This window comes from Sinohyriopsis cumingii, chromosome 7 (genome assembly GCF_028554795.1).
Source record: "Sinohyriopsis cumingii isolate HCF-2022 chromosome 7, ASM2855479v2, whole genome shotgun sequence".
In the NCBI taxonomy this organism is placed as follows: domain Eukaryota; kingdom Metazoa; phylum Mollusca; class Bivalvia; order Unionida; family Unionidae; genus Sinohyriopsis; species Sinohyriopsis cumingii.
In genome coordinates, this window is record NC_142967.1 from 116,418,982 (window position 1) to 116,446,013 (window position 27,032).

At 34.0% G+C, this 27,032-nt stretch overlaps 1 protein-coding gene across 2 annotated transcripts; it reads left to right on the forward strand.

Annotated features, from left to right (window-relative positions):
• Nucleotides 1-1,762: 1,762 nt before the first annotated feature.
• On the forward strand, nt 1,763-25,907 carry LOC149795984 (dihydrofolate reductase-like). Of its 2 annotated transcripts, XM_089965897.1 has the most exons (6): nt 1,763-1,887; nt 10,858-10,907; nt 12,406-12,511; nt 13,444-13,567; nt 19,672-19,787; nt 20,136-25,907. In XM_089965897.1, the coding sequence occupies exons 1-6, from the start codon at nt 1,766-1,768 to the stop codon at nt 20,215-20,217; spliced, it is 600 nt and encodes a 199-aa protein (XP_089822023.1). In that variant the 5' UTR covers nt 1,763-1,765; the 3' UTR covers nt 20,218-25,907. The 2 variants fall into 2 exon arrangements, with proteins under 2 accessions (XP_089822023.1, XP_089822024.1); XM_089965898.1 differs by lacking the exon at nt 20,136-25,907 and having other exon boundaries at nt 19,672-19,791.
• The last annotated feature ends 1,125 nt before the right edge of the window (nt 25,908-27,032 follow it).

Consider the following 27,032-nt stretch of genomic DNA (forward strand, 5'->3'; position numbering starts at 1 on the left):
TCTCTGTCCCGCCAAAACGTTCTAAGTTTTTCTTTTCCCGCTGTTTGGTCCCGATTGAGGTGAGCCCTTTGCTACATTGTTACCATCTTCAGTCCTGTGACATAATCATTTCCTGTAATGTATTTTCCCATTGTCGCTATACATATTGTCGCCATATCGTCCCAGGGGGTCATGCAATCATAATTCCCATTGTCGCTATAAATATTGTCTCCATATCGTTCCGGCGTGGTGGTCTTGTAATGCTAATTCCCATTGTCGCTATATCGTCCCCTTTCACTACTGACATAATACAATTTTAAGACTGAGTTTATCAAGTTGCTAAAGTGGACGGAGAAACATGGCTGATGCGGCCGGGGGGGGGGGGGGACGACAGAAACTCATTTCGCACTTTGAAACATAAAACCCAATACATTTTTATTTGTTGAAAAAAAAAACAGAATGGCCAACATACAGCAGTCTTTTTAATTTAGTTGTCTTACTACTATCTATTTTTTTAAAGATGGACAAAACACACCATAAGATTACTACATTTTAAATTCAGAACAAGTTGGGAAAGATGTTATCCCACACCATTTGTCTTTAAAAACATGGATTATCACACGTTCAAAAGATGCACTCTAAATATTCATAGAGGATACTCGACCCCAACCCTTCTCGTTATTCACATAATCCCTTTCTAACCCTCACCGTTTTCAGCACCATCTGTTTTTACAATTTTCCAACTATTTGAGACAAAATAGTACCTAATTACAAACCAAATATGCAGAAGAAACATATTCAAATAAAAATTTACCAACAGGATATCAAACCTAATACATATTTTAAACCACATACGATATATATATATATATATATATATATATATATATATATATATATATATATATATATATATATATATACCAAAGAAGGTTGCGTCAGTTTTGCATTTGTCGACTTTTATATGGGTAGCAATATGTTATATTTTAATTTCTCCGATTATTAAAACTTTTATTGTAACAAATATGTGTTTGACGTCTAAAGTTTAGTGTTGTCAGTTACATTATTTAATTTTTTTATGTTTATTTTTTATTTTACTTTTCGTAAATTTTAGAGGTAGAAAATGTTAGCACGTTGGAGCTGACTATAAGCTATACTATAACATTAAACTTAAACCTAAACACTCAAACGTACAAAAAGTTGTATTTGTTGTTTCATTTATTGTTGTTGTATTTAGTTATTAAAGATTGTGTTTTATGCTAAAATTCATACCCCTGTAGTACAGTTTAAAATGTTAAATTTATATTTATAGCTAAGAATTCTACGGAGAGAACTCGGTTTACATGAACATATTCTACTCTACAATTGCATGCGGTGTTAAAATATTGTACCTGTTAAGTCTGGAAGAAATTTACATGAAAAAATTACCGAAAAGTGGACTGGTGTAGTCTTAATTTTGGTATTCCCTTGTACCTTGGACATTATACAAGATGTAAGAATTGATGTTACACCGTTTTATTGATTCGTCTATATGACACAGATTGTAAGATGTCGGTTAAGTTGATGAACAATTTAAGAAACGAAGTAAAATGTAGAATTTGAGTAAATGCTTACTTTTCTTATTCAGTTTTAAATAAATGTTTACTTTTCTTATTCGATTTACTAACTTTTTAATTTTGATTTTAAAATGTTTTATTTTTTAAAATCTCTTTAATATTATTATTTTCAATAATTTTAAATGAATAAATTTCGTTTCGAAACAATAAGTTTTGGTCAGTACGTATCGATGAACCAATTTTCGCGCAAAGTACGAAATATAAAAATGACATCCACAACATTGAATTTAGTAGTTGCTGCCTGTAATAACAGAGGCATTGGTGTTGATGGTAGATTACCATGGAGACTAAGGTATCAGTCCAGTATGAAACCAGTTTGCGTCCGATTGAAGGAAGGCAATGAAACCTTGAATGCAGCACTTGGGCTCGTATTGTTGCTTAAAATTTACCTGTCATACATGTACTACACCGCTGTCGGGCATTTCTGCGCACCTAAGGTTTTCGTTTCCAATATTGAAGCAAAACGCATACGGAATTCGAGCGATTGACAAAAATAAAATACAGCAATGCTTGCCATTTGAAAAGATGCAGTTGTCACCAGAATATTCTATTCAAAATAATATTAATTTTGGACACAAGGGATACCACCACCCCCCACCCCGTTTTCCTGACTCGCCATATGTCGGCCTATTCTTCGCATAGCTTTGAAAAGAAGTAATGTTTATCCATCTTGCTATAGAAACGAAATATATTACTTTGGACCGTTTCTGTTAGTCCTACATGTAAGACATAGCACATTTTGATTTTGTTGAGGTGCTACGTCTTACTGTCCAAATAACGGTCTTGTATAGTGTGTTCCAATGTCGTTGACATCGGAATGAGTAATCAAAGTTTCAGGAACATCTCACACATTTGGCAGCCTATATCGACATTTTTCCACTAATTTATGTGTAATTAATATACTTACTGTGCTGTCTTTATCCTGGTGGAATGAAAATATGACACTAGCAAATGGATGCATTTTCACGTTCCGTTGACATACATTTGAATTTGTTGCAATGCGACGGTAGTCGAGGTATGCCGAAGTAAGTTTAAGTAGGTTGATGTTTAGGATATGTTTCTTGAACGAAACGAAACGTTGCTTACAGTTCAAATAGACATAAAATATTTTTTATTCGTTTCGTTAAAATATAATGTTTCAACTTTATCCAATTTTGGCATTCTCGGTTTTCATTGCTTTCCAGCCCAATGAAAAGTAGGCCAAAGAAACTTGAAAACGGGCCCATTTCTTTTGTGAGAATTTGAATTTATTAGAGAAAAGGCATCATAGTAAGTAAAGTCAGACTAAAACAATATAACTTTACTTTGTAGAAAAGCGTCATTATTTTAGTTGTCAGTTGTGTGAAATATTCCTGAAAATTTTACTTTTGTAACGATGTTAGTTGACATCAAAAACACACTACACAGCGCCATTAGTTAGGCTGTAAGACCCTGACGCCCACAACATAAATATCAGCGTCGGGTCTTACAGGTAGGACTACGTTTCTGTCAGCCGTTCAGTAAAGTAATTAGGTCAGGTTTATAGCTAGTTTTACAAAATTCAACGTAAAAATGCCAATAAATGGCAAGAGATATTAAGCAAACTAAACCGATCTTGTAAAAAAGTTAGTAAAGTTCAACATTTTATGAAAAATAAGCTATTACGTGGAAGAGAAACAACAGTGAATAGGAAGTAATGTGTTTACGTCTTGTTGATGGGGAAAAATTACTACAGAATTTAGAAACAGACTATACGCCGGAGAATTTGTTGAGAATTTATGTTCTAGCGGCAAGTAGACATGTTGGGTAGCAGACGATTTTGTACGTGTGGGACAACTTGCAAAATTGGAAACTTGGATTAAAATACAGTTTTGTTTTAAGGTACACATTTCCATCTTTTATATAATGTATTATTTGTATGATTCTAAAAGATGCATAGTAAATCAAATTTTCTGGGTTACAGCTTCAAGAAGGTCATGGAGTGGGTCTTTACGTTGCCATTTAGAAATCACATTTTTATGTGCATTTCGAGTCTAAATGTGGGATATTTTTGTACACTTTATGAATATCACTTTTCTTAATTAATGTATGATTCTTCTTTCTGGATACAAAATGGATTTTTGACCCAAAATAGCACGTGATCAAATGTTTACAGAAATGATGTATCGTTGCGCAGAATAACAAGATGCGCAGAATAAGTAGTTATTATATATTATATGTATGATGGGTAAATTTTAAGCAACGATACAAACCCCAGTGGAATGCAGGGTCCTGTGTAGTATTGCGACACTGGAAGTTACTTATATTGTTTAAGTCACATGAGTCATTTAGGCATTCAACAATGACTGTTTTAGTAATGGATGCAGTGCTAAAAGAAATCTGATAGCCCGACACCCGGGGCCCTTCAAATTTCAGATCGGGCCCCTGCTGTATTTTCTGAGTGAGGTGCCCGTCAGGCTTGTCAAATAAAAAAACAACAACTAATTTGCCAGAGAAACTTGGATCACGTTAATGAATAGTCCTACATGAAAGACCTCAATGCTGTTATTTGTTTTGGACAGCAGGGTCTTACTGCCTAATTAGCGGCGCTGTGTTGTGTGTTTTGATGTCAACTAACATGGTAACAAAAATCAGATTGTCAGGAATATCTCACACAAGTGGCAACTAAAATAGCAACGCTTTTCTACAAAGTAAAGTCATAATGTTTTAGTCAGACGTTACTTACTCTGATGTCTTTTCTCTTATAAATTCAAATTCTCACAAAAGAAATGGACCTGTTTTCAAGTTTCATTGGCCTGCATTTCAGTCGGCTTGAAAGCGATGAAAGGTGAGAATACCAAAATCAGGTTAAGTTGAAATATTATTCTTTAATGAAATGAATAAAATATATTTTGCCTATTGCAAGTGTAAGCGACATTTTGTTTCGTTCAAGATACATATCCCCACATGAACCTTCTTGAACATACTTCGGCATACCTCAACTACTGTCGCATTTCAACAAATTTAAATGTATGTCAACGGAACATGAAAATGTGTGTGTTTGCTAGTGTCAGATTTTGATTCCACCAGGATAAAAACAACAAAGTATATTAATTACATATCAATTTGTGGAAGTGTGTTGATGTGGGCTGCCAAATGTGTGAGATATTCCTGAAACTGTGATTACTTGTTCTGATGTCAACCAACATCAGAACATGGTATACAAGCCCGTTATTTGGTTTGTAAGACATAGCACTAAAATAAAAATAATATGTGCTATGTCTTACATTGTAGGACTAGTTGATGAAATGCGTTATTTTTGTTTTCAAGATGTCTGAAGACTAGTAAATTATTACTATTTATCCCCATGTATGCCCCTTATCCTTATGAAAATCTCTACTTATCATATGTCTGTCGAAAGCTCTAAACCTTGTGTACAAAGCAAAGGATGTAACCTATGAATCAGAACAGATTGCCTGGGTTACTATAACTAGTGCTGACATGGCTTCAGCATACATGTTCATGTAATTATAAAATACCGTTTTGGAAACATGTGCCAGAAACCAGCCACAACCAGTCTAGTGGGTACAGCCGGTGCAGTGATGTTTGGCTGCATAATGGGATTTATGGCTAGTGTGTATACATGACAAGCTGTTTATTGGTTAATTTATTGTTTTAATCTGGAGCGCTTAGGCCGAATGCAGGATGTTTTTTGAGGTATTGTAAGTAATAAATGGATAAAATGTGGTTGTGTTGGCTCTCATCTTTGATTATAAAACTCGGCTGACCTTTGGCATTCTTGAGATCAGCAAAAATGCTTGCTTTTGAGTGTTTTGATTTTTTAAATGGTCTTGTTTAATTGCTGTTGTGTTGTTCCAGGTGTTTGAAGTTAAGTTGAATGAATAATAATTCAGCTGTACCGTGCACATGCTTACTCTAGTGTGATGAAAAATACTAGTTAAACAAATTAAGCATCACTTATGAACAACGTTAAAAGTGTAAACAGACTATAAACCAAGACATGCTTCCAATGCTAATGAACATAAATACTGTTGATCTACTGAGTAAGAAGGACATTGTTGGAGGAATTAGAAAATGGCTGACCTCGGGACCTTGAGAAAAATATTGCATGAAATTTTTTATGTTCCAAATAATCGCCCAAGTCAATTTAATATGATTTTATTTCTAATTTTTGGCATATGGAAATTGGAGTTGGGCTTGTGGAGTTTGAGTCAGAGCTTGTGATAATTTTTAAGTCACCAGCCCTGGGACTGTGTCTAAAAAGAATTTCTTTGAGCTCTGGGGTGTCATTTATTAGAATTTGATTCTACATACACCTGTCCCTCGATAAGTCACACACATTGGGGTCAAGAAACACAGACCGCACTATAAGAGAGGGCATGAGTTACCGAGGGATCTCCAAATAACCCACTAGACATCCAAAGAACTGCGGGGGGAGGGGGGACTGGGCTGTTTATTGAATAAATCCTCATTTTATAATTGCTTCTAGAATAATTGTCAATAAAGCACTTTTTCTGATGTAGTTATTCGTTATTCTCTAAATTACATTTATTTTCAAAATGTCCAATATCTGAAAGCTCGATAACATAATTCCAACTGGTTTCAACAACCAACACGGTACACAAAAACATTCATGTATTATGTCACAGCATTTTGTTTTGTTAATTAGTCTGGTTCCCGGAGTGATGTTTAATATTTAGCGAAACAAGGAGTTTACAAAGCAGGGAACCAGACTAACTGTTGATACAATAGCAAACAAGATTTCTTTTTATAAAAAACACGCAACATTTTTTCGTGAGACAATCGTCTATGTCAAAACTGAAGTTTTATATTGTTCAGTTAGTAAAATAATGATACTGTGATTTCATTGCAAGTAATTGTGAAACTTCTTATTGTCCTTGAGGATATCTCTGTGTGAATTCAGGAATTCTCTGAAACTTGTTTTCCCCACAGTTGTCCATACATGTATTTGTGAAATAAAGCTCATTATTTTACAAAGTACTCATTTTGCTTGGTTGCCTTGCTATCTTTAATTATAGTTATGATTGAGTAGGTTAATTTAAGGTAATTTGTTTTGATTACATACACAATAACATTTATAACAGTGTTCAATTACCGTATTTTCCGGCCTACAAGTCGATGCGGAGTATAAGTCAAATTGACCAATTTTGTAAATTTTCCATCCTTCATCCATATATAAGTCGATTCGGAGTATAAGATGAGACCAGGTCAATAACTTGGCTTTGTATTTTATACTAGTAACTTCCGGTTGCATGAATATTGATGGTATCGTTGTATGATATTCCATATTACCGGCAATCGTGAAATTGCATTACCGATGCTAACATGCTTGTGATTTTACTTCTGAACTGCTATATTTTGTTACCCATGTGACTTCTACTATATAGTTAATACAAGTCACATGGGTCATGTATGTGCGTTTACTCATTGTACTGGATCACACCTTTAGGTTCATTTCGTCCAAAAATGTCTAAGTATTTTAACATTGATTTTTGCCATATGCACATCACGGGGCATCTAAATAATGACCTTCCAAAGGAATATGGATGCATACAAATCCAAATTAGGTGAATACTTGCCACTTAAAGGTATGTAGAATCAAATTCTAAAAAATGACACCCATTACTGAAATAGTGTTCATGGCTTACATGACCCATGTGACTTGTATTATAATGATCCTCAAGTGCAAGGGTCTTGATGGTCATTACAATGATATATTTGCTCTGCAATCCCACAAAACAAAAATATTGAGTGAGGCGTTTTACACTGTAGGACTAGAGTCTTGGGAATGTAGAGCGTTTTAATTATCCAAGGGTACCTTGTATCTTTATCCTATCAGAATAATAATACTGAGAAAAGCTCCTATACATCATGTCCACTGTCTCTCTGAACATAAGTTCCTAACCCAAAAAAATAGAAAAGAAAAAAATTAATACATATACCTTTGACCGACCTAACTGCACGCATGTCTCTGATTCGTTCCCCCATATATCCTGCGACCTGACACTTATTTTATAGGGGTGAAATGATTCATTGATATACTGATGCATCAATACTTTTGCTGTAATGATACACACTGATAGAAGAGACAGAGAATTGATACAAAACGATACCGTTTGCAAGTTATTTTACTCTTCACCAGTCATGAATAATAATTATTAGTTTGCTTTATTATTCTTAAAAATTAGAATTTGTCGAAAACAGCATCTGCAGTCACAGGCATTCATTTTTATTAGTAAAAATGAAAAAAGCAATTGAGAATTCTCCCTCGCCATCTATAAATTAACACAAAGTGACATGGTTCATAATCTGCCCCACCCCCTTTTCATGCTAATTATCTTAACCCAGCAGCAGCATGTTCAGCATATAATATACATTTCAAATGGTTTCCACATGTATAATGAAGTACTTTACACATTGGGGCCCCTGAGTGGCCGTGTGGTCTAATGCGCTCACCATTATGGATCATTGCCATATCACCTCTGCGTGGGTTCAAGTCTAGGATTCTGCCAATGTGTGTATGTGAGAAAGCTTGCCAGTAGCTTCTCGTGAGTCGGTGCTTCTTTCCAGGGTTCTTCCTCCACCATTTTTACTGGCCACCATGTATAGCTATCATGTGCTGAAAAATGGCATTAAAACATACAACAACAACAACAACAACAACAGCTTTACACATCATTTAATTACCGATTTTACGCAAAGTTTCTGTGTTTAATTATATCGTGTCTTCTTTGGTCATTTTAAAGATACAGTACTGGTGTGTTGCATGGTGAAATGTGTTAAAATGAATTCTCATTTGTGATTATTACTTATTCCAGTCCAGGTTCAACAATAACCTCCAATCACAAATCAATGTAGCTTATTCTCTGCGTGATAAAGAGGAAGTATTGGCTGAGCAACAGAGTCTTCACGGGAAAATCATTAGACTTGTCAAATACTTAGAGATGCTGTTAGGGTGTATCATTGTGCGAAATTTGTATGAATTTGCACGCTTGGAGAGCAGTGAAATGCAAGAACTCCTGCAAATTCATTAAAAGTTCCACATGAAAATGTGCTCAGCAAAGTATACAATTGTTATTTAACTTTTCTTGTTGCGACATCTTTTTTTGGATAGCCACTGTTCTGCATCTGGGTTCTTCAAGCATGACATGAATTTGATCAGCACAATGGTATAGTTTGAAACCATTCATGAAGAAAGTTTTACAAATTTGTGTTTTAAATACAGGCTACCTAGTAAACCCAAAATGTCTACTTCCTGGTGTGGTTCATTACTATTTTGTTTGGGAGATATTTGCTGATGATAGAGGTGATGACAATAATTTTTACAGTTATGAAGTACACGTGTATATCAGATTATTGGAGCTGGGAAAATGCTAATGGAGATACCAGTGAGTGATTTTGAGCCCAAATGGTGTTAAATACGAGTCAGATGTACATGCTGGATGGACAAAAAATAGACGGCATGACCCTTTCAATGGTATTTAGAAATTAAATGTACAAAGGGCAGAATACTGAGCCTAATTAAAATACAGACAATTTAAAAGTATAATGCAATTTTCATTTTTTTTATTAATCACTTTCGCCCTCAGGATTATATATGCTACAAAACGATATACATGTATCCATATCAGGGTTATGATAAATTGAATAAAATAAGGGTAAAAAATGAAATTAATAAGTAAAGATATTTATTTGAGTACTTCTGTCTACACAAGCATTGATGAACTAAATAACCGTATGTAGCATTATGGAACCAATCAGAAATTTGGCATAGTAGTCAGTAAACTACTGATGAAGTAAGTTTAAGTTAATGAAAAATCCTATTTTGGAGCAGATGTTTCCAAAAGATGATATCTGTGAGCTCTGGAAAATTGTACATAACAGTAACAAAGATCAGTTTCCCAATATAACCAAGCTGGCAAAGCTTTCTATATATATTTCCCTTCAGAAAGAAGCACAGAACAATAGTGATGCAAAGAAAAGGAGCTAAGTATGCTCATAAATAATTAACAGATTAATGCCATTACAGGTGACGTCTGTCAAAGATGTTGATTTCAATATACCTCTAAGAAAGTGGAGCTGGAAGAGGGACATAATTGAAGTTTAGATAAATATTGACCTATGACCATTTCTTCCTGCCCCCACCTGTTTTTATTTGATGAAGAGGGAGGTCTCCCTTAAGACAAAATCCTGTTATCATCTCTTCCCTAAATTGTACATGGGGAACAAATATGGAATTTCTCTTTTTTTATACAGAGATATTTGGTCAGTAAATGAAGGTTCTGATGGAATAAATATAATTAGCATAGAATGAGCTTTGGAGTAGATTTCAAACTGCTCAAGTTTATATCACCATGTTTAAGTTTAAAAAGTTGTAGAACAGTCTTTTGCATCAGCAGGAAATAAAATGTGATAGATTTGGCTGGAATTCATCCTTATTCCCACGCCTGAATTTGTTCCAGATGAGATTTTCTTTGCACAAGGAATTTGCATTATTTCTTCTGTTTTGAAGATAACATTGTAATGTCTCCCACTGAGACACGAAATTGGTAATAAGATGAGAATTGCATAAAAATATATGATAACTATATGACTATCTGTAGTCTGCATACTGGAAAATAGGACCAGAATGTAAATATAAATGAAAGGGCACCACCTACTTTCCAAAGATGGAAAGACCATCAAGTTCATACGTATATCAATATGTATTGTATCGCAGGCTGCATTATCATGAATCATACTTTTTCATTGGCAAATTATGGCCTTCACAAATTTGGAATAGAGCCTGATTCCAGCTGCATCTATGAGTGGCAGAGGAAACTTCCCTCCCTCCCTCATCTTAAGAATTTTGATGTGTTCTCTCGCAGACTTCCCAAGGCTCTGTGAGTGGCTTATCTTTTCACTTCATGGTCCCAGTATTTTATGGGATCAGCTGTTTTAGCAGCCATGTAAATCTCCTAAAACGGAGGTCAGAATGTTCCATGAGTCACTTGCCTCCCCACAGATGTATTAGAAGGAAGGAAACCCCATAAAAATCATTTTAATAAATATGATGTGGGAATTAAAAAAATGTTGGGAATACAAATACTATTTGTATAAACATGTAAGTTTGGGGCTAAAAGTTTTGTTTTTTGCATGACATGTTGTAATCTGGCATATATAAGTGTTTTGATTTTCAGATCTGTTGCTATTAATGTCTAAAACATACTTGGTGCAACTTGGGAAATAATATTGATTTTTATTTATATTCCCTTCCTTCCAGGAAAGATATGGATTTCTTCAAGAAGATTACGACTGAAACAAAAGATCCAGGTTTACATTTTGAGCTATTTCTCTTTGATTACTGTAACCTTTTGTAACATTGCTGTATCCTTTTGTTAACATCCTGTTATTATGTTATTTGGATTAAATTATATTCACTAAAGGGTTTAGTAGTAGGAATCCCCAGTAGTGGAAACTTCTTCAGCTTCCAGTACAGTTTTATGATTAGAGCTCAGCAGTAGGAATCCCAGCTTCCAGGACATTCATTCTCAGGTCTTGGAACCAATATTAGCAAATTTGTCCATTGTTTCTAAGTTGGCAGTATAATTTTTGCCACATTTGCCAAATTTGGTAATTTTGTTAATATTCAATTGTTTGGTTATGGTTCCAGAAATGAGATGCACTCATTCTGTGTTTTGACTGTTGCTCTTATTTAATGTTAATCTCCTGGGATTGACTCCCTAATTTTTTTTGTAGCTTTGGTCTCGTCCCATTGACTTCCTGCATTTTTAGTTTTGGTCTCCTTCCATTGTTCCCCTGCATCTTATTTAGCTTTCGTCATTTAAAAAATCGATAATATAAATTTTCAAAAATGGATTTATTGGTTTTCATGAAAGGTTTGATAGTATGATTAACTGTTACAGTTTAATTTTAAAGTATACATGTATGTTCCATCTTGCACAATGTTCAGAGTACTTGCTTTAAGTATTATCAGTTAAGGGACAATTGTGACCTATATTTTGTGCTTCATTGACTTCAGTTTTGTGCTTAAGTCAATTTCTAAGGCATTATTGGTCACAGTCAAGCAGCTTGGTATTTAGATGCATTTGGTTAGTACATCTTACAAAAAATTGGTCCACATGACTTATATTTAATACTTCACTGACTTTGGGAAAGTTTTGTATTTAGGTCAAGGTCAGTATCTTTGTCTTTAAAAGCCACTGAGTCATAAAACTTTGTGGATGCATCTTGGTGAATATAGAAGCACCGTACCAAAATGTGTTTTCTATTACACTGTATGTACATTTTTTGATGCAGCAGTTTTGGTTAAGTTTTGCATTTACAACTTATGTTTCTCGGGTGTTATTTGCCAGTCAGGCAACTTAGTATATATCAATATCTTGTCAAGAACAGCTCTGTCGTTATCTTACCAAAAGTAGGTCATTATAACCTTCATTTAAGTTCAACACTCAAATCAATTTCTCAGGCATTCAGCTTTTTGGAAGATGCATTTTGGTGGCTTGATCTTCAAGACACCAAAATTAGGTCACTTTTATCTCCGTTCATATCACTATAGTTAAGTTTTTCATATATGTCAGTTTTTTTTCATACAAATTTGAAAACAGGGTTTTACATTAGGATATTATAGATCACTCGTGTTCTAGGAATGTGTTTCTTGTTTTCAGCAAATTAGACAACGTGTTAAAAGTTTAAGTTGTTATCATTTGCCAAAAATTTCTGAAAAAATTAAAGAGGGAATTTATTTTGCATACTGCAGTGTTATGAGCACTAATTACAATGACATCTGAATGCTGTCTGTTCTTTTTAGAGAAGAAAAATGCTGTGATAATGGGCAGGAAAACCTGGTTCTCCATTCCTGAGAAATTCCGTCCTTTGAAAGATCGGATCAACATAGTTCTTAGCAAAGAAATGAAGTAAGAATGAAACCAAATCAGAATTGATTTAGACTTTATGATTTTAATTTTCATTCTTTTGTTTCCCACTTGCTGCAAGACACGGGTATCATTGCTCAGCAGTGATGGTGGCTTCAACAGTGTTAAAATGTTCTGACAAAATTAAGTATAGCGCAGTGCAATGTGAATATATATGGCACAGTAAAATAAATATATGTTTTTCTACAAATGGTGTGCTAAAAAAATCTAAATGGAAGGTTGTCACTCGGTGGGTTTTTTTATTGATTTCTTATTCAGCTAATGTTAGTTTCCATTCCAAAGTTACAAGTTTGAAGATAAGAAATGTGACATGGTCAGTACTGATATTCATATTTTTTTTGGCATACATGTTATAAAGTTACAGGTTTCTGGCCATTACGATAGTCTAGGTCGATTACTGGAACCACACTTGTCATAGGGGCCTAAAGTACTTTGGAAGTTTTTTTTTAAAAGTTCTTTGTGTAATACTATAATGTAAAATTAATTTTGCACTATTCAGAGTTCCTTGAAAACAGGTAATAACTATCCTTCCCAGGCATGTAAAAACTTTCCAGGTTTAATTAACCCAATAATAATATTAATGGGAGACAACACTTATCATACTCAGCAGTATTCATTGTTTGCAAAATTGTAACATTGTTAATTAAATAGTTTGTGAATAATTGTTTGCAAAAGTGTAACATTTTTAATTAAATAGTTTGTGAATAATTGTTTGCAAAAGTGTAACTTTGTTAATTAAATAGTTTGTGAATAATTGTTTGCAAAAGTGTAACATTGTTAATTAAATAGTTTGTGAATAATTGTTTGCAAAAGTGTAACATTGTTAATTAAATTGTTTGTGAATAATCATCATACCTCTCTGTATGTGGACCACTGTTACAGACCCTGTAAATGTGAATATTTTCATTTTGCAGAGAAATTGAAAATGGTGTATATCTGTCCAGAGGTCTACAGGAAGCCCTAGATCTGGTCAAAGACGGGGATCTGCCCAGTAAAATTGAACATGTCTATATAATTGGTGGAAGTTCTGTCTATAAGGTATCTACTGAAAAAATGGAGGACAAATGAGCAAATTGTTCAGTGTGACTGACATTCTGTGTGAGGATGTTTCTGTTAATCATAATTCATACCAACAAAGCTCTTTGATACATGAAGGTACTTAGATACATGAAGTTTGGTTGTACTGATGCAAAAATGGTGGTTTATTGCTCATGCAAACCACCACACACACACACACACACACTTTGGTCCGGTCCATGGCCATGAAGGGTGATTTTGTACACATTTCACCCGTTTTATGGTATAGTGTAGTTCCTTCAGTAACTAAGAAATAGTGGCATCTAGCATACAAGTCAATTTTAGCACTATTGGTTTATGAATGTTTTCTTTCTTAAGTGGTGTCAATATTTATTACTTGAGAGAAAAAAATATAGATATATACATACCCACTTTTCTTAGCACCAACACGTTTGTACAAAAGGACCCTTCATGAACAGTCATTCCTCAGATGTGGCATAGGACCAGCAGATTAGTCCAAAAATGTCAAATTTACCCTCACAAGCAGCCACATTTGATATAATATGTGTTCAGAACCATTATTTAATTTGTAAAGTATGTAATCCGATTATCTTTTCCATATGAACATTTCCAGATTTCTCTTATTCATTACTCAGATAATTGCTGGCTAAAGTACATTAGATCATGTGCCATTATAGTTAATATGTCATTACCTACAAATGCCAACATTTACAGGAAATAGGCTCAACAGTGTTGTGATCGATTGTTGGGCTACACACATCTATTGAGTTCCTCTCATTGATCATTATGACCAAAGGTAATTGTTGAGTTCAAAACGTGGTCACCATTGCCTAAGTACTGTATAGCTGTTGTGGATTCACACAAAGAGAAATGAACCTTGAACAAAACAGAGTTAACAAAATGCCTTGTTTATAAAGCACGTAATACATGTACTGCCTCGTGATTTTTATATAAATCATGTGACATTACACGTATTACTTTATTAACAAGGCATTTCATCAGCTACAAACATTTCTTATGCCTGATTAAATTGTAGTACACTTAGCAGCAAAGGAATAAATCATGACAAAAGTTTGACATGTAAACAGAAAATTACTATTTAGAAGAAAACTGATTCAACTTAACAATAATGGGACAGTTCAAGAGTTCTTGACAAAAAATGTGATGTTGGAAATACTCAAGTAACATTATAACATTGTAACAGAAATGGTGAATATTCTGCAGCAATGTTAAAATGGAATAAATGTAAAGAGATTGATTTTGAATGCCAAGCGATGTTTGTACCAAGATTTAAATGATGTGGGTTTTTGTAGCCCACCTCTGGAACGGCCACCCTTTTTATAAGGCCATCCATTTTCTACTTGTCATGTTCATTTTCTGCTTGTCACATCCATTTTCTACTTGTCAGATTTAGTTATGTACTTTGGTTTTATGGTACCCCTCACTGATTTTACTGCATCTATCTCAGGAGTTGACATGCTAAGCAAATAGATGGGAGAAACCCCTACACCATAATCCTGATTGTGGCAGGTGTCAGGTTCATAAATTTACTTGCACAAGCTGTACAGTATTAACATTTCTTGTGGTATTTAGCAGTGGCCTAAGTAGACATGCACAACTTACTATTATATTATTATTATAATGTGACTGGGTGGGACATCATGCTACATGTCTGTGGCATGATGCCCCAGTGCTAGACTAAACTATAAACTGTCACACTGCAGACATCGTAGCGATATGAATGAAAAATTGTTAAAGCTACATTAAAAATCCAAATCACACACACATACACACACACACACACATAATATTATAGAAATACTATGTTACTTTATTTTGTATGTATACATTTGACTAATATGTAATAAAGTTTTATGGTATAAATCTTTCTTTTTCTTAAGGAGGGGATGTGTTATATATATATCTGGTTATATGACTGATTCTTTTTTTTCCCCTGCCAACCCCACAATTGGGGGAGGGGGGTCAGGAGAAACAAAGTTAACAAAGGGATGTAACTATGGTTGAAGTTAAATTCAGGATGTGAATGATGTTTATTTTTGAGTTTATGCTTCATTTAGATGAACAAAAAAAAGCAAAACAAAATGTTTGTATGCACCTACCTACCTGAAAAAGTTTTAAATGTAACTAGAACCACCCATATTGTTTTTTTATTTGGCCTTATGTTGTTTTAAGTTATAGTGTTTTGAGAAGTTGGCTGGAGATTTTAAAGTTTGAAATGTGTTCTGCTTGTCTCTAACTTTGAGATATGCAAAATAATCTTGACTTATTCAATACTTACTGACTAGAATATATTCTTACTACTGACACAGTCAAAATCAGAACTTGATGCTTTAGGCATCCAAGAATTAGAATTTAATATAACTTACACGTTTATAAAATAAAAAGAGAAATGGTTGCATGACAAATATGATGAATGCTCAATCAATGAAACTGTCTTTTAAGGCTTCTGCCTCTTATGTGATAGAGCATTGAAATGTACAATATATATACATTTATATTTACATCTGTAAACCATTTTCTGAGATAAAGTAAAGATTCCTCATACTTTGCTTAAAATGTAGGCATTAATAAGATTGCCCTTTCTTGAACAACTGGATCTTGTAAGAGAAAATATTTCCCTTACAGTCGTTCTAGAAAGAAATGATTTGGCTAATCCACCAGGAAGAATACAAACTGGTGCAACTTTTAAAATGTTATATACATATATTTGTTGTATGACTCTGCAATTATGGAGTTTATCCATAATTAATTATTCACTCTGATGAGATTACCTTTTATTGTTGGTCCCATCGTAACTTTGGTGTCTTTTCATTTGGTTTTATGGCATTTCAAATGGATTAAGATGACAACTTTCAGAAATAGATTGGCCCATTTTATCTGAATTTTTATACAGATTTATAGCGCATTGGTCCTGGGTATGGCTAACACTTATGAAAGCCTCCGCTTCAGATATTATTTACATACAACAGCACATGTAAAATATTAATTTTCCTATGGCAATAATACATTCATCCTTAGGTAATGAGTTGCCTGATTTTGCTTTGTCAAGACAAAAACATGTGCATACCTGTAGTATTACAAATTTCTGTGTATTCACCTGTCTTTAAATAAATTAAATTTAATTTAAAAAAATACACAGATCTTTATAAATTTTTAAAAAAATGTGTCCTTGGCTAGTTTTTCATATACACATGAGATCTAATTTTCCATGATTTAACAACTCTAAATTGAAGTAATTGCAAATGTTGAAGTATATTGTATTGCCTTCATTTGTATATTAGAACATATTATTCAGTGTCATAACAGACAGTATTTACCAGATGGCACTAATTACATCGACTCCATTTTCGGCCAGAAAAATTTGTCACCAGTTTTGATGTATGCATCAAGTCATCTTCGGTGAGTGTCCCTGAAACATTAGTCATAAAAATAGTACAGGTGTGTTAGCTAACGTCTCTTTTATGCAAAATTAATCATTTAAGGTGCCTTAGAAAATTATAATTCCTATGTGACTATCACTACCCCAAACATAAACTTTTAACAGATGCTTCATTAATGGTTCTTGAGGTAACACAGCCCCCTTTGGCTGATAGCATGTTTTATTTTGCTGTAACTGAACATGTGTTTTGTCACTAAAAGTCATGTAATTAAATTTGTTATTTGTTAGAATATTACAAAACACATGTCAATTGTGTCAGCATATTTTAAAACACCTGTCGTTTGTATCAGCATATTTCAAAACACCTGTCATTTCAATTTGTTTGTGTCTTACTAACTGGCAATATCATGGCTTAGTCAGGACTGACCTTGGGGTATGGTGAGCCTTCTGGGGTCCCACACTCCGACTGACAAAAACAATTAGGCATTCTACAATGACTCCACCAGCCAAGCCCCACTGCCAGTGTGGTGTCTTGGGCCTAGCAAATTATAAGGCTGGGCCTGGGCTTTGTGTTTCTTAATGCTATTGCTACTGTCTTTTGTACTATTGAATAACACCTATTTGTTCACCTTTCCTCTTTCATTTTTTGAAAAATTATTTCTGGTTTCTAAATACTCTTTCTTGTATTTATAGCACAAAATCCATATTATATTCATTATACTCCATATTATATCCATTATATTGGTTGGAAAACAACAATCTTAAGGTAAAAGAGAAAATAATATCCCAGCTGGATGGAAAATCCCAACCCCCCAGAATTAAATGGTCTGTCCCAAAATTGATTTGCCCATGCAGTTGTGTAAACATTGCATCAGTGTCTTTTTACATCATGCTTGTGATTTTTAGTTGTAGTAGTCATTGACCAAAAGTTGATGGGATGGCCTGTTGTCTGCCATCCATCCATTTGTTAGCACAAGTTTGTTATCAATACTCCTCCTAAACTACTTGGAGGATCACCATAAAACTACATTCATCCCAATGCCTTTTAGGTCCTATATGAAAATGATACAGCAGCCATCTTGAAAATCATATCATCCTGCATGGAAGGTCATATCAGTATGATGTCTGCTTGGTCCTAAATGAAAATGGACATTCAATATGACCACCACAGTAACCATGTTGAAACTGTTATTGTTACTTCTCCTAAATGGATGGTCATCTCAGCCATGGGGTTCACTAAAAGACTTTTATGTGTATTTGGTCTGAAATGAAAATGATGCCAATCAGACATCCAGTATATCTTCCATGGCAGCCATCTTGGAAATCTTGTTATATCTACTCCTGAACAGAAAGTGATATCAGTCATGGGATTTTCACCAGAAGACTTCTGGTTGGTCTGAAATGAAATGGTGCTGATGTTACATTCATTATTGCTGCCCCAGTTTGAAAATCTTGTTGCCCAAGAATATCAGAGATAGTTTCAACCTTTGTCAGTTAAAATATAGAAATGGTCTTATCTTGAATTACAGGAAATTCTTTTTGGGCATAGAACATCAGCACTTTTGAAGGACTCTTGTTTTCTTTTTCTTTTTATTTGCTTTAAAGCAGAATATCTCTCTCTCTCTCTCTCTCTCTCTCTCTCTCTCTCTCTCACTCATTCTCTCTCTTTCTTGGTCACACTTGTTTATATCACTGTGTACAAAATTTAAAAGTGCTGCAATGTTGAGTGTTGCTCAGTCAGTAGGTAAGCTCAACACAATGTAGCAAACAGTAACTAATACATAATTGTGTTGCAACATTCCAGTGGGGGTGATAAAACTTAATTCAACCACTACAAGCCATTCTGTGGACATCAGTGATGACCACTATATTGAGTCCATGAAGGACAACAACATGGACTGATTTATCTCCACAGTAGAAATGCAGATTTGTTGACATCTGCAATGCATTGTATGTATGTATGTATGTATGTATGTATGTATGTATGTATGTATGTAATGTTGTATGTATGTATGTATGTATGTAATGTTGTATGTAATGTGTGTGTGTGTATGTATGTATGTATGTATGTATATGTATGTACGTATGTATGTATGTATATGTATGTATATGTATGTATGTATATATGTATGTATGTATGTATGTATATGTATGTATGTATGTATATGTATGTATGTATGTATGTAATGTTGTATGTAATGTGTGTGTGTGTGTGTGTATGTATGCATGTATGTGTATGTAATGTGTGTGTGTGTGTGTGTATATATATATCACACAGATGCAACTCAGTCATATAATTCACACATGGAATGTACTAGTAATTCATCTTTTTCTTGCAAAATGTGTGTTAGCCTTTCATAGTTTTTTAAAGCATCAGTTATTTGTAGTTTGCACCAATCAGATACATACAGGTATCTTGTCTGTTGTAGTTTATGTTGTGTCACCATTTTAAAAGTCACTTGGATGCAGAAAAATAACATGCTAAACTTCAATCCTTGTTTTCTTGAAAAATTCCTCACCATGTTATTTGTATTTGTCTTGTATTTATTCTATATTGTTAAGTTTCTGTTTTATTTTTTCCTGGGATGACTAAACAACAGCTTATTTACTCTTAACCAGAGTTTTGCCATTTCTCCGATTTAAATGTTTTTACATTTCAATACTTAAACTGTTGTTTTATATAAAGACTGGATCATGTTTTCAGGAGGCAATGACAGGGCCATTCAAGTGCCGCCTGTACCTGACCAGAATTATGGCTGACTTTGAGTGTGACACATTCCTGCCTGATATTGATGAAAAGGTCTTTCAGAAAATTGAAAAGTGAGATTTGTCTTTTTTATTCACCTCGTTGTTTCATGATGAAATGGATTTCATTGGATAGTTGACAAGTAGAAGCTTTTTCTCATTCCCTCCACTTTCACATTTACAGTATGCCTTTCCCTCCACTTCCAAGTGATTCCTAAATGTTCATTCAAAGATAACCATATATTCCATTTCTGTAAGGAACAGCATGACATCGATCCTTAACATTTCACAAGTGATAATTATTTTGCACACTTCTCATACAGATAAAATTTGACCTCCTGAAATGTAATGATCTGTATTTTTACTCTTCATATTTCATATGATTTACATGACATTGTTAGTTTTCTTTTCTTTCTTTTCCAGTCCCGTTAATGTTCCAAGTGGCATCCACTCAGAAAATGGTATAAACTTCCAGTTTGAAGTATATGACAAAGTACAGACATAAATAGTTGACTTATTCCATTGTGATGCATTAAAGTTGTTTCTGTATAATTTGTCTCACCAGTGTGCAAAACAGATTTGTATTATTCTTGTCCTTCTCTTTGATATCCTCTGAGAAACACAGGGACCATCCTCAGAGAATGCTGGGGTGAAAACTTCATTTTGGGGTGTAGAGTTTTATCTGATTTGAGAAATGTAATACTTTTCAGTGTAAATCCTAAAGGTGCAAAATATAAAGTAAAAAAATACACTTGGTGCTGAATTGTGGGACAGACAGCAAAAACCAAACCTTAATGTGAAAACTAGGTGTCAGATTACAAATTTGTGGGTGTCTGACACACAATGAGGGTAATGGGAAACATGGTATTTCCCCGAAAAATTTGGAATCATGTCCATAAATGTAGATCTATTCTGAATGCACTCGATTGCCAGTAATTTAGGAAATTACATTTTTCTGTACATAGATTTTGTCCATTTTTAATTGACTAGATGCCCAATAAAAATACATAATTGTCTAATTAAATAAAACAAAGGATTTACAAATCCCCGCATTGAGACTATGAATTGTATATGTTTGGAAAGAGAAATTTTCTGCTAAAAACATCTTGACATTAACTTGTGGTATAATATTAAGAAAATAGTGCCATTTTAAATGATAACAGTATTTGTTATAAATACAGTTACAATCTTCTCAGTTGACTAAAACCCTCCTTATGAGGCATATAATTGTTTAAATGGTGGCTAAAAGAACTTGCTACTGTTTTAAAAAAATGCGATCAAATTTTTAGAAATTTTATTGTAAAAGTAGCCCCACAAGGATGCTTTGTCACAAGTTTGATGAAAATCAATTCATCCATTTTCAATACACAATCTTTTGAAATTTTCACTTGAAAATTTATGTTAATTTATTTAGCATCAATATTTAAGAAATTTTGTTCTCTCATCATATAATTATGTTAGAATCATAACCAAAACCCCTTTCAAGAAAACTGTAACTTAAGTTTTTATCTCTAAAAGACAGACTCTAAATAAAGTTTTAGGATGGTTTTTCATCCATCAGTCAGCACAAGTTTGTTATTGAAACCCCTCCTAAATAACTGTTATGATTGCTATCAAAATGTACATACACATCCCTTGGTCTATTTGGTCCTAAGTGAAAATGTTGTCACTCAGACATCCAGTATGGCTGACACAGCAGCCACCTTGAAAATCTTGTCACTAGGCAACCAGAATGGATGGTCTTATCAATATGACTTATTCTAGTTGGTGCTAAATGAAAAAGGTGCCTGACATCCAGTATGGCTATCATGGTAGCCATCTTGAAAATTTTATTCTCCTGAACAGAAAGTCAGGATGAAATGGGGGTTTTCACCAGAAGATGTCTGGTAGATTCTAAGTGAAAGTGTCGCTGATCTGATGTCTAATATGGTCTTGAAATCTTTTTAACACTACTCCTGAAGAACAAAGAGTCGTACTGACATATAAAGAGGGTAGTGTTAGGACTGGTTGGCTTGGTGTCAGGATAATGTGACTTTGTGGACATCATGCTACATGTCAGCGGCATGATGCCTCAATACTAGACATCACTATAAACTGCCACATTACAGACATCGTAGTGATATGACTGAAAAATTGTTAAAGCTACGTTAAAAATCCAAATCACATCACACACATCACATCATACTGACATGGGTTTTTCAACAGAAGTTTTCTTATGGAGTCTAGTTGGTCATAAATGAAAGTAGTGCTACTCACACATCCAGTAAGGCTGCCACATGTGCAAGCATGAGAATATTGTTAATGTTATTAATCCTGAATGGACGATCATAACAACATATATACTTATGTGTCTAGTTAGTCCTAAATGAAAATGGTACAACTCAGTCATCCAGCATTCCCACCACAGTTGCCATTGTGAAATCTTTGTGTCACTACTTCTACTGAATGAATGATCATTTTGGAATAGGGTTTTCACTGAAAGATTTTTTATGTTGCATAGTTGGTCATAACTGAAAATGGTTCCAATCTGACCTCCAACATGGCCACCACAAGGGTCATCTGGAAAATTGTATTATTGTTACTTCTCCTAGATAGATGGTCATTTCAACGTTGCACATTGCAAGATTTATTGCAATGTCTCTTTGGTCCTGAATGGAAATGGAATTTTGGTTTGGCTTGGTTTTGTGTGGTTTAATGCTATTTTTCAACACATACATAGTGACCAGTATATTTGGTGGAGGAAGAACCTGGGAAGACCCAAAGAAAACCCATCCATTTTGGTTGAGCTGAGACTCAGTTATATGCAAACAGAGGTGAGATGTCCGTGATCTGCAAAGGTTAATGCTAATGCCATAGACCACTGGGCTACGTAGGGCACCAAATGGAAATGGTTTGCGTCTGATATCCAATATTGCGACCATGGCAGCAACCTTGAAACTCGTTATTGTTTCTTCTCCACATGACGTTTGATAATGCCTTGTTGGTCCTGAATTAGAATAGTGCTAATCTGGCATTGACTTGAAACTTACATTCTTTCTTGTCTTAAATGAAAAGTTGTCATCGGATTTTCATCAGAAGAAACTATGGTGTTAAGCTGGTCCTAAAGGAAAATGATAGACACTTTATCCCCAATATGGCCACCATGGTGGACATCTTCAGAATGTTGTTATCTCTATTCCTTAATGGATTGCTATATCAGGTTTTTTTTATCACTACTGCTTCTAAAGGATAGTCATGTCATGATGGGGTTTTCACTGATAGTCATAGTATGATACTTAGTTGGTCCTAAATGAAAATGCTGCCAATCGTACATCCAGTATGGGTATCATGTAGATTGTCTTGAAAATCTAGCTGTCGCTACTCCAGCAGTAATAAACCAGGTAGTTTAAGAGTGGTGATACAAGAATGGATGGTCACGTTGAGATGGGGTTTTCACCAAGTGACTTCTAATGATGCCTACATGGTCCTAAATGAAAATGGTGCTAATGACATCTAGTATGTACACCATAGCCGCTAATTTGAAAATCTTGTTATCACTGAGGGAATTCTTTTTGCTCAATAAGGGACTTGTGTTTTATATTTTGTTTCATTGCAGAAATGTTGATGAATTTGTCAAACATGCTGTAATATGCAAGTATTTCCTACACCTATTTAATTTAAAATACAAATTGCAAAATACCAAGGTCTGACCTATCTATCACAGCTTATTTCATCCAAATCAATACACATTAAAAGAGTAATTGATGTTCAAAGATCAGCATTCTTAATGTGAATTTATTCCGAAAATTCACTTTACAAATGAATGCCTGTTTTACAGAAATTTGTTGTTTGGTTGAGTTTCATTTTCATAGACAAATGAACTTGCTGGATGGTCTGATGTCCATCCATCAATTTGCACAAGCTTGTATCACCACTCTTAAACTACCTGGTTTATTAACATGAAACTTTATTCATGCAGTCACTCCATGGTGCAGTTGGTCTTAAATGAAAATGGTGGTCCTTGGAAAATATTGTTATAGCTACTGTTTTTAAATGAAAAATCATTTTGATAATAGGGTTTTCATCAGAAGAGTACATTTGGTGTATAGTTGGTCCTGAATGAAAAATGAAAAACTGACCCTAAATATGGCCACTATTGTGACCATCTTGAAAATATCCATTTCTCAGCTCTGAGAAATAGATAACTATATCTAGATAGTAGATATCTTATGATTCGTTACCTGGTAATGAATGGGAGCCGCCAATCATACACCCATAATGGCTGCCATGTTGGCTCTCTTGAAAATCTTGCTGTCAGTTCTCTTCTTAAATGGCTGGTCGTATTGACCTGAGGTTGTCACCAAAGGACATCTACTTAGTTCTTAAATGGCTGGTCATATTGACCTGGGGTTGTCACCAAAGGACATCTACTTAGTTCTTAAATGGCTGGTCATATTGTCCTGGGCTTGTCACCAAAGGATATCTACTTAGTTCTTAAATGGCTGGTCATATTGACCTGGGGTTGATTCCTGGAAATTCCTTTAGCCATGTAGAGCGTCAGTCCCATCATTAGAACTTCTAAAAATTACATGTTAAAAAATTTATTTTGGAGCACTGACTGTGTACGCAAAATAAATTGTTCAGACCTAAACAAGGTTTATGTGACATATGATGCTTGGCAACCTAACAGCACTGACATCAGAAATAAACATAACATTGCTGTGTCTAATGTTGCTTTCAACCAAATTACAGTGTTTTGTTTAGTACTCACATACGTTATAAAATAATGTGTGCATGATATGTGTGTGGGAGGCAATAACGTGTCAATGTGTAAAATTCTGACGATGCAGAGAGTATTTTTTAAAAAACTTTATTGTAGTGGTCAAATTTAAGAAGATGATTCAGGTCAAATCAGCTCATAACATTACTTGCAATTTAGATATTTGTTTCAGTGAATGTGTCTACATATGAGAGAGATAGGAAAAAAGAGTTACACGATGGTTGTAATCTTCATTGTTTAGTTACCTGATAATTGTGTTATTGCTTTTGTAAACACTACAAGGGTACTATTATATTCCATAGACAATGTAAACCTGATAAATTGTTATTATTGTAATTTTGAGATCCATTGCCGCTGGGCCACATGGCCATGCAAACGTATTATACATGCATGTTACATAAGATTTGACCTTTAGCTTGGTCTTTTCTAGTAAATACTGGATGGAAGACCAGATTCGCCTCAACAGATCAATTTAATGAAGCTCCATGTAGGGAAGTGAGGCTAACCATGGGGTATTGAAAATGTGTCAAACAGAGTTAAACATTTATGCATGTGTCAAACACAGTTAAACATTTATGCAAAGTTGAAAGATAATTCAGTTTGGTTTTTCATCGAGGAAACAAATATTGATATTTTTCATATACCAGACTACTCTGCAACCAATACACTGGCTGTTTTGCATATCTAAATGATACATCAGTATTTTTTTGAAGCCATTTTAAATGTGAACTTTGCTTCTTGATTCAAAAAAAACAAAAATATGTAGTGAAATACAGTAATAAAAGAAAGAATTGATAAATGACTTCTCTGCATGATTATAAATAAAATTATTGTATTTTGTTAATCTACTATTTACACTATTTTCTATGCCTCATTTAAGAACTTACCCAAAGTTAATCACTTCATAATATTTTCAGTCACTTTGGCAAACGTAAATCTTCACGGTAGAAAACATAAGAGGATGTCACCAAAAAATATGATTTTTTGAGTACCAAAAAGTATGATACAATTATTTTTTTATAGCTTGATAGTGTACAAAAGATAAAACAAAAAAGAACATGAAGTAGGGTATGTCCTTCCCTAATCAATTTAGACAGATACTATTGTATTGGTTTCTTTTTCTTACTTATTAAATTTGTATTCATACAGTTTAGTCAAAGCAGACAATCCCCAAATATCTTTCTATCACTGTCTTACTTGCTCTTTCTCTCTCCAAAAAATGCACAAATACACATTAAGACATTTTATTTCAAAATAAACCTTGCAAAGTCCTCAAGAGAAAGATCTATACTGAATAATTATCATTTTATGCCCTCTCATTTTCTTCATATTCTGTGTAACATGTATGAGGTGGTTTGATTAAATTTTTTATACAAGGTTTTTGTTCACATGCTGGTTTCCATGGAAACCATATAAATAAAAAATGTCAAAGAATATAGGCAGATTTTTAATCTTTTCTGTGTACATGTATTTCTTATTGATACTGTAAATCTATAGGCTTTTCATTAAATTTAAACTGACATGTATTTTCATTATTTGTATGGTATAAATTTGCTTAAAACAAGATTTTAATTTGTTAAAAAAGGATATGAAGTAAACTCTAGTAACCCATGATGAATAAAACTAACAAGTCAACATGAAACTGTTTTAAGTGTCATCACAAAAGTAAAACAGTCACTGATAAAGGCAAAAGGTGTTTGAAATGTTTACTACTTCTGGCAGTTATCTCTGATAAAGGCAAAAGGTGTTTGAAATGTATACTATTTCTGGCTGTTATCTCTGATAAAGGCACAAGGTTTTTTTTGAAATGTTTACTATTTTTGGCTGTTGTAATTGATTGTGGGGCTTTTCTTGAGGCTTCTGAGTTCTTTTATTCACCAAGAATATTAATGTTTGTCCCCTCATTTCCTAGAAATTAAAGATGCTCTTAATTTTGTGGCAATGCACACCCACACCCGCGGTCAGAGGATCTAAACTGGGTTGAGGCATATGGATTTATTTTGTTGTCCTTGTCCAAAACGTTTCACTACTTGTTGTGTTTTAAGGATATTGTGAGAAAATATACTGATTTGATACTGGATGATCTATGTACAATGCAAATCATGTCTGTCTTTGTAAAGTTGCTTGCACAAGAAGATAAGAAGGAAACACTAGCTTTCTGTTTTGAGCTTATTCTTGCAGTTGTTGTTGTTGTTGTGGGGTTTAACGCCATTTTTCAGCACACGATAGGCTATACATGGCGGCCAGTATTAATTTATTCTTGCAGTTCTTAACAAGTTTCTAAAGTACGGGAACTGGCCTTTACTGCTTTGTGGTCTATATTTCATCAGATAAACAAGCCATTCTGATTTAGGTTTAATATTGAACAATACAAGAGCTTTAAGTCAGATCATCGTACTAATTTGAAACTAAATTCATGTAGTTTTATCAGCGCCAAAGTGGATATACTTACTACATGACAAAGAAATGAGACATTTAAAATAATCTATGCATTATTTACTTGAGAACCAAAATACTTGTTATGTAATCGATTTCTCTTGATAGATAATTACCGTACATTA